Source organism: Aureobasidium namibiae (assembly GCF_000721765.1).
Source record: "Aureobasidium namibiae CBS 147.97 unplaced genomic scaffold scaffold_5, whole genome shotgun sequence".
Classification (NCBI taxonomy): Eukaryota; Fungi; Ascomycota; class Dothideomycetes; order Dothideales; family Saccotheciaceae; genus Aureobasidium; species Aureobasidium namibiae.
Window position 1 is genome coordinate 1198911 of NW_013581204.1, and position 15191 is coordinate 1214101.

At 51.0% G+C, this 15191-nt stretch overlaps 9 protein-coding genes across 9 annotated transcripts; 5 read left to right on the plus strand and 4 right to left on the minus strand.

Annotated features, from left to right (window-relative positions):
• Positions 1 to 108: 108 nt before the first annotated feature.
• M436DRAFT_42784 (uncharacterized protein) lies at positions 109 to 1146 on the plus strand (the record flags this gene model as incomplete). The annotated part of the gene is made up of 1 exon (XM_013573569.1): positions 109 to 1146. The coding sequence occupies one exon, from the start codon at positions 109 to 111 to the stop codon at positions 1144 to 1146; it is 1038 nt and encodes a 345-aa protein (XP_013429023.1).
• Positions 1147 to 1579: 433 nt separating this feature from the next.
• M436DRAFT_31685 (uncharacterized protein) lies at positions 1580 to 3108 on the minus strand (the record flags this gene model as incomplete). The annotated part of the gene is made up of 2 exons (XM_013573411.2): positions 1580 to 1681; positions 1735 to 3108. Coding segments are annotated over 2 exons (1476 nt in total), but the record flags the coding sequence as incomplete, so codon positions are not given.
• Positions 3109 to 3583: 475 nt separating this feature from the next.
• M436DRAFT_62546 (acetyl-CoA synthetase-like protein) lies at positions 3584 to 5122 on the plus strand (the record flags this gene model as incomplete). Its single annotated transcript, XM_013573743.1, has 1 exon — positions 3584 to 5122. One exon carries the CDS (start codon positions 3584 to 3586, stop codon positions 5120 to 5122), a length of 1539 nt encoding a protein of 512 aa, XP_013429197.1.
• A 777-nt stretch (positions 5123 to 5899) lies between these two features.
• M436DRAFT_42375 (NAD(P)-binding protein) lies at positions 5900 to 6901 on the plus strand (the record flags this gene model as incomplete). Its single annotated transcript, XM_013573490.1, has 1 exon — positions 5900 to 6901. One exon carries the CDS (start codon positions 5900 to 5902, stop codon positions 6899 to 6901), a length of 1002 nt encoding a protein of 333 aa, XP_013428944.1.
• A 337-nt stretch (positions 6902 to 7238) lies between these two features.
• On the plus strand, positions 7239 to 8750 carry M436DRAFT_42384 (aldehyde dehydrogenase; the record flags this gene model as incomplete). Its single annotated transcript, XM_013573493.1, has 2 exons — positions 7239 to 8577; positions 8629 to 8750. 2 exons carry the CDS (start codon positions 7239 to 7241, stop codon positions 8748 to 8750), a joined length of 1461 nt encoding a protein of 486 aa, XP_013428947.1.
• Positions 8751 to 8826: 76 nt separating this feature from the next.
• On the minus strand, positions 8827 to 10036 carry M436DRAFT_42197 (GroES-like protein; the record flags this gene model as incomplete). The annotated part of the gene is made up of 3 exons (XM_013573446.1): positions 8827 to 8973; positions 9021 to 9793; positions 9838 to 10036. 3 exons carry the CDS (start codon positions 10034 to 10036, stop codon positions 8827 to 8829), a joined length of 1119 nt encoding a protein of 372 aa, XP_013428900.1.
• Positions 10037 to 10423: 387 nt separating this feature from the next.
• M436DRAFT_42080 (FAD/NAD(P)-binding domain-containing protein) lies at positions 10424 to 11786 on the plus strand (the record flags this gene model as incomplete). Its single annotated transcript, XM_013573422.1, has 2 exons — positions 10424 to 10910; positions 10972 to 11786. The coding sequence occupies 2 exons, from the start codon at positions 10424 to 10426 to the stop codon at positions 11784 to 11786; spliced, it is 1302 nt and encodes a 433-aa protein (XP_013428876.1).
• Positions 11787 to 12146: 360 nt separating this feature from the next.
• Positions 12147 to 13032, minus strand: M436DRAFT_62551 (ClpP/crotonase; the record flags this gene model as incomplete). Its single annotated transcript, XM_013573744.1, has 2 exons — positions 12147 to 12730; positions 12783 to 13032. The coding sequence occupies 2 exons, from the start codon at positions 13030 to 13032 to the stop codon at positions 12147 to 12149; spliced, it is 834 nt and encodes a 277-aa protein (XP_013429198.1).
• A 297-nt stretch (positions 13033 to 13329) lies between these two features.
• Positions 13330 to 14976, minus strand: M436DRAFT_42536 (Dak phosphatase; the record flags this gene model as incomplete). Its single annotated transcript, XM_013573523.1, has 3 exons — positions 13330 to 14111; positions 14162 to 14457; positions 14510 to 14976. 3 exons carry the CDS (start codon positions 14974 to 14976, stop codon positions 13330 to 13332), a joined length of 1545 nt encoding a protein of 514 aa, XP_013428977.1.
• Between the last annotated feature and the right edge of the window lie 215 nt (positions 14977 to 15191).

A 15191-nucleotide genomic window follows, 5' to 3' on the forward strand; every position in this document is an offset into this window, starting at 1 on the left:
CTGCTTTACCCTCTAACCATTAAGTCTATTTGCGACGTCTTGACAATACACCACCCTTCCAATCGACATCGTGATTTTGCACCAGGATTCCGCAAGCAATAAATCACTATGCCTCCTAGTACCAGACGCTTGGAGCGCAACACATCAACTGCCAAGATAACCTCACATGCCACGAGCATAACCCTGACCAAACCATTCCCATTTCTCGATCTTCCAGACACAGTTCGTCAACGCTTCTACGAATTGCAACTTGAGGCACCGCGTGGCTTCGTGCGCCTGTTCAGCAAGGCAGGTCCCTTGCGGCCCGACGCCAGAGTGACGCCTGCAAAGGTCAAAATCAATATCATGTTCACATGTCGGCAAATCTACCTGGAAGCCATGCCTGTGCTGTATCGCGTCAATAATTTCTGCATCGCTCCTCTTCAACTTCGTGCGGACCATTACTCACACGATAGAGTTGTGGTGCAGAGCGAGAGACTAATTCGCTCACTGCCTGTCAAAGGCCGAAACCTCATCAACAAGCTCGAGTTGTGGCTCCCTATCCCACCTCCCGCCGACGGCCGGGATCCCACATTTTCTGAATGGCAGGATATGCGATATCTGTTTCCCGGCCTCAAGACTCTGACGTTCTTCTTCGACCTAAACCATCAGCTCGAACGTTCATGGTGGGCCCTTCCGGATCTTGACTGCTGCGAGAAGTTCTACCAGCGCTTCAAGAGCAGAATGCCCCAAGCAAGGCAGACTTACATCGATTTGAGGATGCTTAGGCCAAGCCTGATAGAATGGCAGCCACTGATCGATACTATCGATAAATTGTGGAATGCTTCGACTGGCGAGTCTGTCCATATCACCCAAGACCTGCACCACGCAAACAAGCATGCAGAGCAGAAGAAGCTTGTAGACCAGGGTCTGACCGAAGAATTTGGATCAAGAGCTTCCATGCATCAAGGTCTCAGCTACTGGCAGATACGACAAAATCAGGCGATAAACGAGAATTTATCCCTGACCGACGACGATACCGATGATGAGATTGAGTGTTTCGACAAGTTTGATGCTGGGCAGATCGTGGCAAAGAAAAAGAAAAAGGTTGAAAGCTTAAGCCAGATGAGTTTCGATTTTGAAGAGGAAGAGGGTGCTTGGTGGTAGATCAACATCGAACCTTGGGACCATGGAGAAGTGCACGTCTTCTCTGGTGGAAATGAAGCATCCACGATCACTCGATATTATCAGCTCTCTGGGGTCTCGTTCACCATCGATAAAATCCGTAGAAAGTGAGTGTAAGCTTTGCAACGACAATTGTAATAATGACTTCAAGAAATGGATGCAAATCTCGTTCGCAAAATCTATGGTCATTGTCTTTTGTTTAGCAAGGATTGTATATTACATTGGGTTCGACTACTTGCTTGTTCATCCTCTCGTTGATCTTATTCTAGTTTGACTCGCTCGTTGAAAGTGTTTCACTGTTGATCCTGTTCAACTGTCTTCGAGAGACTCGATGAGGCAAAAGAAAGAAGAATTGGCACCCTGGGCTCTCTGACAGACGGAGATATGAGAGGTAGATTGGCAGTGTACGCTTTACTTACTCATAGATACCCTCCTCAAACTTGTCAGCATTGAAGAAGGTACTCTGGACAATACGTCCATTGCCCAAAAAGTCTGTGCCGTCGCTCGCTTTGATAGCCTGTCAATCTGATTAGTAAAACAGTTCCCTCAACGAGATTTCGCAAGACTCACATTAAAAGCGCTCAAAGCACTCGTAAACTTCACAAACACCCTCCCAGTAGCCCGATCGATGAACACACGTTCCGAGCGCCCATACTCTTCCAACTTCTCGCCAATCCTCTGCATCAAGTTATCCTCCTCAATAGCCCTGTCTACATCCATATCCCTCAGCATACCCTCGAATCTAGCAACCAGACTGAAAGCCTTGCTCTCATCGATGGGTGTGTCGGTTTTGGTCTTCTTGCCTCCGACAATACGACCCATGGCTGCGGGTTGTGCCCAACCGCCTCCTTCGGCATCGGCCTTGCGTTTGCGCTTTGTGGCTTCGTGACGCAGGATTGTAGTTATGCCTGTTGCTTCTTTGCCGAGGCCTTCGCCCTTCTTCCAGCCCATTTTTTCCATGTAGCGTTGGGCGAACCCTTTTTGGCCTGGGGCGGAGGTTCGTGTTTCAGGTTCTGGTTCTGGGGATGGTTCGAGGTCGGTCGAGTCCTGAGCGCGGTCTGTATTGTCGTATGTTTGAGCAGCTGCTTCGTAACGTACAGGCTCGCGTGAGATGGTTCCTGATGGCTGAGATGGTGCAGGCTGAGCAGTGACAGGCGAGGGGGCGGACTGATATGGCTGGGCAGGTGGTGGAGGTGGTACAAAGTGTGGTGGTGGGGGCGGGTAGTATTGTAGACCGGGTAGCGCAGGAGCACCGGAGAATTGTTGAGGTGGAGGTGGTGGAGGAGCATGGTATTGGTCGAATTGTGGAGGTTGAGGAGTGTAGGTGGCAGAGACAGGAGTAGGAGTGGAAGCCGGAGCGAAAGGTGGCGGAGGGGGAGCGAATGCAGTCTGTGAAGGAGCAGGAGGATGAACAGGCTCGGTGAGCTCTTGCGGAGGGGGCATGTTCTTGTACGAGACATCGGTAGTAAGTCTCGGCTCGTCTCTGGCCGTCGGAGGAGTGCCAGGGCGTCTGAAAGAGTGCAGCGTCTCCTTCCACTGGTATCGAGCATTGAACTTGGAGTCCGAGTGCTTCCAAGCATCTAGACGTAGCTTTGTGCGAGTCTTGGTAAAAGCGTGCTGGACGTTGTACGGCGCAGACCAGTCAATGTCTTCTACCTGTAACGAGGCCTTTTTGGATCTCTTGCTCTTGCGCTCCTCCTTCAGACGAGCCTTTTGCTCTTCTTGGAACTTGTGATATTCATTGACGACATCAAAGTCTTGCTGTTGAGATTCGTTCCACTTTTGGACAATGGGACCGGTTGCGACAGGGGCAGCGGGTAGGGTGGGAGGCTTGGTCACCAGAGTGGGATTCGAGTTTGGCCTGGGCTTTTGCTTTTGAACAGGATTGGGTCGCTTGATAGCAGGCTGGAAGCGGAGAGAGGCTGCGTCGAGTTGAGCATCAGCTCGCCAAATTATATAATTGAGCTTCTTCAGGTACCATCGGGTGTTTTCTTTTCTACTGGCGCCGGAGCTTCGTCGTCCTTCTTGAACGAGTATTTGACCGGTGCGCCTGAGATTGTAGCAGCTGGCGCAGCGGTCGCTGCTGGATCCAGCAGGTTTGCATAGAGTGATGGCGGCATTTTGGTGATGATCGGTCGTGATGCTAAGTAAATGTCTAGAGTGTGGACGAGACTCGGCGGGAGGATCCTGCCTAAGTTCCAATTGTCTCTGGCGGGAGCGGGGAAAGCTCGGATCGTCACCATGCGTCACCATGCTTCATACACTCGACCATCTCCGATTACCCGCCGCGACTGCCATTCGATTGCGACTACTTTCTTATCGCTCCTTTCTTTTTTCGACTTGCTCTGTCTATATACTCGCCATCCTTCTGCAGCATTCGTCTTACTCATAGACTTTTCGAATTGGAATTCTCTTCACAATGACGACTCTCACAAACGCCTTCTCACACTCGTCCCATGACACGGCCATCATTGTGCCTGGAAAAGAGCCTTTGACCATCTCATACGAGCAACTCACTGCCGACATCCTCTCCTTCCAACTCAAGCTCGCCAAACTCGGCATCACTCCTGGCTCGGCCGTCTCGATTGCTCTTCCCAACACATACCCCTTCATCGTCGCTTTCCTGGCATCGGCCTGGCAGCGTGCCATCGCCGCCCCGCTCAATTCTGCCTACAAGCAAGCCGAGTTCGAGTTCTACATCGACGATCTCAAGTCTGCTCTCGTCCTCGTACCTCAAGGTCTAGCAGACGGTCCTGCTGTCAAGGCCGCTACCAAATACAATGCTGCCGTTGCCGAATGCTACTGGAATGGAAAAGAGGTTGTCCTGGACGTCAAGGACGAGGGTAAGCTGAAGGGTAAGGGAGACAAGCCTCTCGAGTTGGCGCAACCTGACGATGTCGCTCTGGTCCTGCACACCAGCGGTACCACTGGTCGTCCCAAAGCTGTCCCTCTCTCCCACAAGAACCTCACACGCACAATGTCCAACATCAAGGCAACTTACGAGTTGACCAAGGCCGACCGTACCATGCTCGTCATGCCTCTCTTCCACGTTCACGGTCTCCTTGCTGGCTTCCTTGCCCCTCTTTTGTCTGGTGGTTCTGTCGTCGTGCCTGGCAAGTTCTCGGCTTCCGACTTCTGGCGCGACTTCCAGACCCATGAGGCAAACTGGTACACTGCTGTGCCTACCATCCACCAGATTTTGCTCAAGAGCCCCATTCCATCTCCTCTGCCAAACATCCGCTTCATCAGATCTTGCTCTTCGCCTCTGTCGCCCAAGGTCTTCCATGACCTTGAGAAGACCTTCAAGGCTCCTGTTCTTGAAGCCTACGCCATGACTGAGGCTGCTCACCAAATGACCTCCAACCCTCTGCCTCACAAGGGTAAGCGCCAACCAGGTTCAGTTGGTGTTGGTCAAGGTGTCGAAGTCAAGATCTTGGACCAGTCAGGCAAGGAGGTCTCCCAGGGCTCTGAGGCTGAGATCTGCATTCGCGGTGAGAATGTCACTACCGGCTACCTCAACAATCCCGAAGCAAACAAGTCTTCTTTCACTGCAGAGGGCTTCTTCCGCACCGGTGACCAAGGCAAACAAGACGCCGACGGATATGTCATCATCACAGGCAGAATCAAGGAGCTCATCAACAAGGGTGGTGAAAAGATCAGTCCCATCGAACTCGACAATGTCATGGCACAACATCCTGCTGTGTCGGAAGCTGTCAGTTTCGCTATTGCAGACGATATGTATGGCCAGGATGTTGGTGTTGCCATCGTTCTCAAGGACAGCCAAAAGCTTGAGCCTGCAGACCTGAAGTCGTGGATGGCTGAACGCGTTGCCAAGTTCAAGTTGCCTAAGAAGGTCTTTTTCACCAATGTCATGCCCAAGACTGCCACAGGCAAGATCCAAAGACGTATGGTCGCCGAAGCCATGCTCAAGCAAGAGTCGCCCAAGGCCAAGCTCTAACATCTTACGATATGTCAGCCCTTTTGTATATATCACCTACATCATTGTCACGAATCTAATGGACAAAACCATGATTGCTCTTTTTTCGCTACTGAGCTTCTTAACGCCGTGTTAACTCATGACTCCGTTGCTTACACGACGAAGTGTCTACAGCTAGGAGCAGATCTGCTCGCTTTTCGAGTGTCATCTGCGAACAACAATCGCTAACGTCCGTCTAGGGCATGGTCTTGGTGGTCAACGTGCTCTACCGGAAAATAGTCCGGAGCAACTGAAGTCGGCATGATATTCGTCCGGCCCGTATTCACCCCCGTTTCTGCGCCCAAACTCAAAATTTGGCCTTCTCGGACACAATCTTTCCTCTTTTCGAATCTTGCTCGCTTGGGTTGCCCTCTCTGTTCACAGCCATATTAGGGCCAGAGCATTGATCGATGCGCATGAGTATGCATGATGAATTGCTTTACAAAAGCTACGGTACAACATACATCCCGGTCGGCGATCCACGGGGTTGCAACTTCCTAACGCCGCAAGAAGATTTTCCATTAGCGAGTCTCTATACCATTCTTGACGACGCGAAACTCATTCAAGGCCGGTGAGGAAATGTCTTGGCTAGGTAGCAACTCGCAGAGGAGATGGTGAGTCGATAAAGTGTAAGTGCAGAACAAGGGCCTCCTACAGAGAACATATAAATGTCCCTTTCCCAGCCCTCATAGTCTGACAACACAACTACTTCATCCCCACCTCTGCTTTCTCGGACCTCGGCCAGCCATATCAATCAACATGTCTCGTTACGCATCTGCCTTCGCAAACCCTGCCGGTCCTGGCGACGCTCGCCCTATAGCCCTTCAGATCATCAAAGACGAAGGTGCCGAAGGAAAACTCACAGGCAAAGTCATCGTCATCACCGGTATTTCTTCTGGTTTGGGTGTCGAAACCGCACGAGCATTATCCCATACCGGAGCCCACCTCGTCCTGATCGCCCGCGATATCTCTAAAGCCAAGTCTGCACTGCAAGATGTGCTCGCACCAGGCACTGTTGCAGACTACGTTACCATGGACAACACTTCTCTGTCGAGTGTCCGCAGTGCTGCTGCTCAGGTCCTCAAGGTTTCTAGAAACCAGGTCAACATCCTCATCAACAATGCTGGTATCATGGCTCTCCCTGACCTCCAACTCTCGGAGGATGGATTCGAGATGCAACTTGCTGTCAACCACCTCGCCCACTTTTTGCTCTTCGAACTCTTGAAGCCCGCGATGTTGGATGCCGCTACCCCCGTCTTCTCATCCAGGGTCGTCAATCTGTCGTCGTCGGCTCATCGTATTGCATCCATCAACGAGACTGGCAACTACAACTTCGAGAATGGGGATTATCATGCTTGGGTGGCTTATGGACAGTCAAAGACTGCAAGTGTTTACATGACAAACGAGATCGAAAGACGCTATGGCAACAAAGGTCTTCATGCCAATGCCGTGCATCCAGGACTCATCGGCACACCACTCATGAAGCATGTCGATGCTGCTACCCTGGATGGTTGGGCGCAGAACGAGGCTGTTGGTAAGGTCATGAAGAGTGTCGAGCAGGGTGCAGCTACCACTGTTTGGGCTGCTGTGGCCAAGGACTGGGAGAACAAGGGAGGCAGGTATCTGGCCGAGTGTGAGGTTGCGCCTGAAGGACCCGATGATCACAGTGCAGAGGGCTGGGGTTATGTGCCGCATACTTATGACGCTGAGAGAGAGACTCGTTTGTGGAATGACTCGCTGAAGATGGTTGGGTTGGCTTGAGAAGTTGTGCAGACGTGGTTAGGTTACACACTTGTTCGATGAACAACAAATTCAAGCATCTCCATCAAAGGCTCAAACTGTATTGCTACATCTGGCAGTCATATATGATGAGCAAGACCTTGGACTCTGCACGAAACCGAAGAAAGACTCGGCAGTTGATATCTCCGCTGGTGGAAGCAACGAAGCCGCTTTGCCGAGGTCCTGCATCATTACATCAGTGATCATCCCTAGTTCATGGATATAATGCTTTTGCATTCAGACTCCCGGCCCATCTGTCTACATCGATTCTTGAATCCTACTAATCGGTTTTCTATCATCCGTCTGGAGTCGATCAATTATGCAGCTCAAACGAGATTCACAAGGTCGCGAGGTCGTTCCTATCATCATCAACAACGTTGAGCAACCTCTCGATACCGCTCGTGTTGTACCGGTCAAGAACTCGGTCTCTGGAGAGAATGTCCATTTCTATGCCAGCGCAGACTCAGAAACTTGTGGTCGTGCATGTGACGCAGCGTGGAGCGCCTTTCGAACCTGGAGAAATGCACCGATAACAGAGCGTCGAGGATTACTTTTGAGAGTCGCAGGTTTATACAAGGAACGTTTGAACGAGATTGTCCAAGCCCAGGTAAAGGAAACCGCGTGTACTGAAGGATGGGCCAAATTCAACGTCCTCGCTGCAACCAACTATATCAACGAATCCGCAGCATGCGTCAGCAGTGTCAAGGGAACCATTCCCCCGACCGACAAACCTGACACCATGACTTTTGTCTTCAAAGAACCAATTGGTCCGGTTCTCGTCATCCCACCCTGGAACGCGGCTGTTGTTTTGTCGACTAGAGCCATCAGCTCTGCCATTGTCACTGGCTGTACGGTTGTGCTCAAGTGCTCCGAAATGTCTCCTTTGACCCACGCCATCCTTGTCGACATTTTCCGTCAGGCTGGGTGTCCTCCGGGTGTCATCAACAGTCTTCAAACCTCACGCGAAGATGCAGCAGCTGTGACTGAGAGCCTCATTGCAAACGAGCATATTCGCAAGGTCGAGTTCATAGGAAGCGCTGCGGTCGGCCGGATCATCGCAGCGACAGCGGCAAAACATCTCAAACCGACAATATTAGAGTTGGGTGGAAAGTGTCCGGCGATAGTCTTGGAAGATGCAGATCTGGCAAAGGCTGCTCGCCTATGCGCTCAGGGCGCCATCAAAAACCATGGCCAGATCTGCTTCAGCACAGAACGTATCATCGTACTGCGCAGTGTCGCGGATGAGTTCATCAAGCTTCTGGTGGACGAAGTCCAGAAAGCGCCAGCCGAATCTGCAGTTTCACAAAGCATAGCACAGAACGCCGTCAGCATTCTCCAAGATGCAAAAGATAAAGGAGCAAAATTTCTCTGCGGAGATGGCTCGCTGCAAAACAACTGTTCAATCTCGAACACACTAGTACTGGTTGATCCCAAGACGTCTCCAGATCATCTCAGAATCATTGACGAGGAGACCTTTGGCCCAAGCGCCAGTGTCTATATCGTTGACGATGATGCGGAAGCCATCAGGATAGCGAACCGCAGTGCATATGGATTGAATGCTGCGATACACACGCGAAACCTCGAGCGAGCGATCAAGATGGGAAGAGAACTCGAGTATGGTCAGGTGCATACTAATTCATCCACTGTATATATCAGTCGTAAGTGCTGTCATTATACTACCGCAAGACTTGATACTGACATGCACGCAGCGACTGGACCTCAAGGAGGTGTCAAGGGCAGCGGCTGGGGTACACAGAATGCTTCATGGGGTCTTGATCTGTATTACAATACCAAACAGATCAGTTGGCACGGTGAAAATAGCGGAAACTAGGAAAAAGGTTTCCCTCCCTTCCTCGATCTGATTCTGTTTTCGAGGTATCATGCATTTTTATAGCTAGTTCTACTAGCTAGTTCCAGGTCAGAATAGCCTTCACGGTCTTGCCCGATTGAACATCGTCGAACGCGCGCTGAAAGTCTTCGACCTTGTAAGCGGTCGTGATTTTCTCAAGAGGCAATCTCCCGAGCGAATACCCCTTCAGAAGCATCGGTGCCATCTATGGAAAGATCAGCATGAATATCGACAGCGACTCGCTAAACTTACCTCGTGAGGATCAGAATCGCCCTGGTGACTCCCAACATATTGTGTGCCCCGAACAAAGTGCTTATGCACATCTATACTTATCCGAGTGCCTGGCGCATTAGAGCCGACAGAGCAAGCTTTGCCTCTCGTTCCCAAGGACTCTATCATTGTCTCGATGATTTCCGCAACCCCTGAGCAATCCAGCGCTCGCTCAATACCAGATGGTCCGCATATTTTTCGAATCTCTTCTGCTACATCACCTTGTGAACTGTCGATAGTGGCAGTCGCTCCAAGCTCTGATGCGAGTGTAAGACGTGATGGCTGTATGTCGATTGCAATGACGTTCTTTGCTTGTCGAAGCTTGCAGGCCATGATCGCATATAATCCGAGGGAGCCTACGCCAAAGACTGCTACGGTCGACCCTGGTTGTACATCCAATGTATTGAATATCGCGCCGACTCCAGTCTGCATGCTGCACCCAAGTGACGCAAAGAGCTGCAAAGGTGTATCCGCAGCAACCTTGACCAGACTAGTCCCGTTGACCACCGCTATATCCGAAAACGAGCTTTGACCGAAGAAGTTGCTAAACAGAGCTTGACCATCTGGTAGAGACAGAGGACTAGAGCCATCTTCTCGCTTGCCGCTGAAGTTGAGGGCAAGTATCCTTTCGCAGTAGGCTCGGTTTCCAGAACGACATTGTTTGCAGACACGACAGATGGAGTAACTCAGCAAAACTTTATCGCCAGGTTGAATATCTGTAATTTGTTCGCCTACTTGGAGTACGGTTCCAGCACCTGTCTAACATCAGAGGTGTGGTCTTTGAACACGGAATGTGAACACGAACCTTCGTGTCCGAAGATGGCGGGTACTTGAACTGGACGATGACCGGCTGCACAATGTAAATCCGTGCGACAGATACCCGAGGCTTCAATTTTGACAAGGGCCTCATCAGGCCGTATATCATCAACAATGATGTCCTCGAGAGTAAAAGGTCCTCCGAGCTCTCTCACAACGAGCGCACGAGCATTCTGAGGCATCCTGCCGACTGTAACAGGAAGTGTATATGGTGTTTAGTGAGATGCCACAAGAAGAGAGACTGCTTGAGAGGTTCAGAGCGATGCCGAATCTGATATCCGCCAGTAGTGCAGTCATGATCTTCGGATCGCTGTCCGTCATGACGAAACTGGGGTCTTGTCTGTCCCGCTACAGCCCGCATTCAGCGGGGCTCGTCATGGTATTTGTATCTCCGCTTTTCCATGGATCGAGCTAATAGCCTGATTGAGAATGTCCCTCGAGGTACATTCCGGGAACATCTTCCTCATAGAGACAAATCGCTATCCTACTGATTCCTTGCACGATCTCAACTCTGACTTGTTGGACTGATCGCAGACACCGTTTGCTTGACCAGTGAGCATCCGATCACAATGCCAATAGATAAACCTCAATTCTCAGTCGCGATCATTGGAGGAGGCGTGGCGGGCATGACCCTCACCATCGCTCTCGCCAAAAGAGGCATCGACGTACGAATCTACGAGCAAGCACCGCAGTTCACTGAAATAGGCGCTGGCATTGCCTTTTCTCCCAATGCAAAGCAAGCAATGGAACAGTGCGATCCATTGGTCCACGAGGCATACCTTCGCGTCGCCACGTCAAGCGGATCACCCGACAAGATCAATACGTGGTATGACTTTGTCGATAGCTATACTGGCTCTGAGCAGTGGCTTTTTGATGTCACGAGGGATGCTCCGGCTGATGGATGTCACCGCGCGCATTTCCTGGAAGAGATGATTAAACTTGTTCCTGAGGGAGTTGCACAATTCAACAAGCATCTTGACAAAATCATGGAAAACGGGCGATCCAACCCACTGACACTGAATTTCTCAGACGGAACGACTGCAGAGGCTGATATAGGTGAGATATGATTTTCCTCAAACACGAATGAGGTTGCAAAACTCGTTAACAAATCGAACAGTGATCGGTAGCGATGGAATAAAGTCTAGCGTTCGCGGCATATTATTTGGACAAGATGCTCCCGAAGCCAAACCTACTTACACACATCGATATGCATACCGAGGTCTGCTAAATATGGACAATGCCATCAAAGCTCTCGGAAAAGATCTAGCGACCAACAGAACAATGCACATGGGGCAGGACGGTCACGTCTTGACTTTTCCAGTTGCACACGGCAAAATCTTGAATGTAGTCGCATTCAGATACGACACCGACGAATGGACGGATGCAAGACTTGTAGTCCCAACAACCAAAGAATCTGCCAAACAAGACTTCAAGGACTGGGGTGCTAAAGTACGGGCACTCCTCGACCTTTTGGAAGACAAGCTTGACAAATGGGCCATCTTTGATCTGGGAGATCATCCACTGCCGACGTACGCAAAAGGACGAGTAGCAGTTATTGGAGACGCTGCTCACGCAACAGGACCTCACCACGGAGCGGGCGCGGGTATCTGCATCGAAGACAGCGCAATTTTGGCTGAGCTGCTCCATACAGCATGGAATAGACTCGAAGAACAATCCACCAAGGTCGCAAAAACAGAGACGCTGGAAAAGGTCTTGGAAGTATTTGATGCAGTGAGACGAGAGCGCACACAGTGGCTGGTACAAAGCAGCCGAGATAGCGTAGAGTTGTACGAGTGGAGAGATCGGTTGTGTAAACGTGATCCGGCAAAGCTCAAGGAGCAGATATTGTGGCGCAATCACAAAATCTGGAGGGTGGACATCAGAGACATGGTCGCGGAGGCGAATAGGAAGCTTGAGGAGCAAATCGTGTAGAACCACAATATCGCACGCGTATGCCACGAAGGATCGTCGACTGGATTTGCCTGACCTTCAACGTCCACAAGGCGACACAGCTGACGGGCAGGACATCGCGCGAGTCATCCAACGACCAAGGCTCGAATCACATAACAGCTCTTTCCACGCTGAATTGATTGCGAATATGTCGAGAACAATCGAGTTGAGTCCACTCACGCGAAGAGTGGACAAGCAGAGATGCGCACAGACCACAACTCAAGCTTGGAAGCAGCGCCAGGCAGCGTGCAAATCGACGACCAGAAGAGCTTGATGATTTCCATTCTGCCGTGCTTTGGCGAAATATCTCGTTAGATCGTATACCGTGGATGGTATCCTAATTCATAGCTTGCTAGCCTTCCAGACAGGCTTCCTTTTCTCGACAAAGGCCTTGACACCTTCGTGAATGTTTTCTCCTTGCAGCAGCTTCGGATACATTTCTGCAATCAGCTTTTCAGTCGCTGCATCTGCTCCCAGGCCGTCCCATGCCAGATTTACACCTTCATGACTGACGATGACAGCATCCGGGCTGTTTCCTGCGATCTCCTTGGCTACGGCCACGCACTCGTCCAGCACATCTCCCTCAACGACGCGATTGACCAGACCCCATTCACGAGCCTCTTCAGCTTTCAACACACGTCCAGTCAGGGCCATCTCCATGGCGCGCTGCTTGCCTACCACACGCGCAATTCGAGGAAGGGCTCCTGCGATGGCCACAACACCACGCTTGACTTCCGGAAGAGAAAAGGTAGCAGACGAAGAAGCAAAGACCATATCGCTGTTGATGGCCATTTCACAACCTCCGCCGAAGCAAATACCGTTGACTGCTGCTATAACTGGCTTGCGTCCGCGACGGCGTGACAGACCGCCAAAGCCAGTCACTGGCATCTTGCGCTGCTTGCCGGAAGCGTTCGCTTGATTCCATTCTGATTCATCGTGTCAGCCATAGCGCGTCCTTGTGAGTGGAACAGAACATACCCTTCAGGTCGGCGCCTGCGCAGAAAGCCCGGCCAGTGCCTGTGAGAATGCCGACACATAGCTTGGGCTCTGCATCCAACCACTTCCATACGGCATCTAGCTCTTCATTTCCTTCTGCACTGATACAATTGAGCTGCTTCGGTCGGTTCAATGTAACGACCAGTATCTCTGGTGTTGGATATGATAGGATGCAATATTTGGTCGACGGCGGAGTTGTGCTGAAAGCGGGGACTTTTGGTACAGGCGTCATGGTGATAGACTGTGAAAAGAGGCGATTGACAGTTTTGTCTAAGTAAGTCTGATTGCGAAGTATAGAGGTCAGGTTGCTTCGAAGTAGACAGACGTGTCGCTTCAATAAGTCTGAGAGTCTCGCCGAGGTGGCTCTTTCTACAGTTGGGCTGCTGCGGGGTGAGCGACGATCACAGCCGAGGAACAACTCTCGCCGGCCAGCATCCCCAAACCTTTGCGCCATCAAGGTACTGTACAAGAATACTGAGAATAGACTTTCGTGTTACAATGCTGCCATTTTTTCATTGCTACCCAAACACTACTGCTCGCTCACGCTCATACCCTTCAACAACACAAGCAGGCCGTAAGCACCAGGATCTGGCACGCCTCTGGTCGCACTCTCGTCGAGATACGTACTCCTTCCAAGCTTGGCCTCGAGATTCTTTGTACTCTCCACTCCTTTCTCTGCTTCCGCAAGAGCTCTCTCGATATTTCCAGTCGACTTTAGTACTTCCACGAACGGGATCAGACAGTCCAACATGGTTCTGTCGCCGAGTCTTGCTCGCGTGTAGTTGAGCAACTGGTCAAGAGCAACTGACAATGCCTCTGCTACTGTATTCGTCAAAGCCAGCGCGGAAGACAGCGAGGTCAAAAAGATACAGTACAGAGCTCCGGATGTGCCTCCCATATTGACTTCGAGGTCACGCACAAGCTCGCTCAGTGTCTGAGGCAGCTCGGAGAGATCCTTGTTTGCGATGAACTTAAGAACTTGTTTTGCACCATCGCGAAGAGTGTAGCCGCAATCGCCGTCGCCAACAATCTCATCATAACGAGTGATGGTTGCCTCTTCTTTGATTACTGCTTCACAGCCATCCTCGATGCGGCTGCGGACTGCGTGGTCGTTGAACTTCATGAACCGCGAGTCGACCTTGGTCAGGCTGCTGCCTTCGGTGGCTTCATCAGCAAGTGGGTTCGTCGGCTCAGATTGAGCCTCGAGGTGTTGCTCGGACACTGGACAGGCGGATATCGAGAACCCTCTTGCAAGATCTGCATGTTGCAAGAGCGTTGAAGTTGACAAACGGTACGACAAACCTGCTTCTCCTGCTGGCTGTTAGAACATGGCGACACAGTCACGGTCGTTGCAAGCTCACTGAGGTAGGTGGCAATTTCCAACCCAAGGATGTAGTTCTCCAAGCGCGACAGACCGTTGACATCTGAGTAATGTACTGAGTGAGTGACGCCGTTTTTCTGCTCGAGATGTGGTTGTAAGACTTGTTCGAGTGCTTTTGTGATGGCATGTCTTGCTTCTTCATATCCACGAGAGTCTTCTTCGGCGAGCGTTGTGGCTGGTCGACCATCCTTTTTTCCGGTCGAAAATGTTGATGTCACGGTGGTCGAGTTTTCGAGGTAGGCGTTCAAGATCTCGACAGTTCTATCAAGGGATGATCTAGAAAGAGGTCAATTAATGTCTTCGAAGCTTGCCTCAAATGCTTGCGTACCTTGCAGACTCTGTGGAAGCACCTAGAAGGTGGATCAAGTGATCTACTTCCAAGTCACTCTCAAGTCCAACCTCTACCAACTGGTTCTCGACTCTTGTCAACTTCTTTTGCTTTCCCGATTTGAGAATGACTACACCGGCTTGCTGCTGGTGCCCAGCCTCATCGATTGCCTTGGCAAGCTCCCTGCCTGAGAGTGTATTACCATTATCGCTACTGGTAACGACAGCAGTGATGTGCTTGTCCGAGAGCAGCTTGTTTGAGAAGTTGCCAGCCTTTCCGACCACAACAACTCTGACGAATTTGTCATTGGCAAGTGTTTGGTCCACTAACACCGTCTGACCTGATGTAGTCTTGATTGCTTTGATGGAAGGCCGGATTAGAGGATATAGTGAGTTCCACCTCGTAGTGTTCTCAGCATCGAGCTGTTCCTTCGCGAAAGGAATTGTTTGTTCAACAACGACTGCCATGTCGTATGGTGGGGTAAAATGCGGGGTCGGTAGGGTGTTTGTCTGCGGGTTTCTGTGCACGAGAGCAAGGAAATGTCGCGTTGATGTGATCGAGGGGAAGAAGGTATAGTCTGATCAAAGATCTGGGACCGGGTACACTTTTCTCTCTTGCTCAGCTATCCTAGTCGACATCAGCACCTCCGTGAGCCGGTCTCTCAGTCGCGAGGATCGGCATG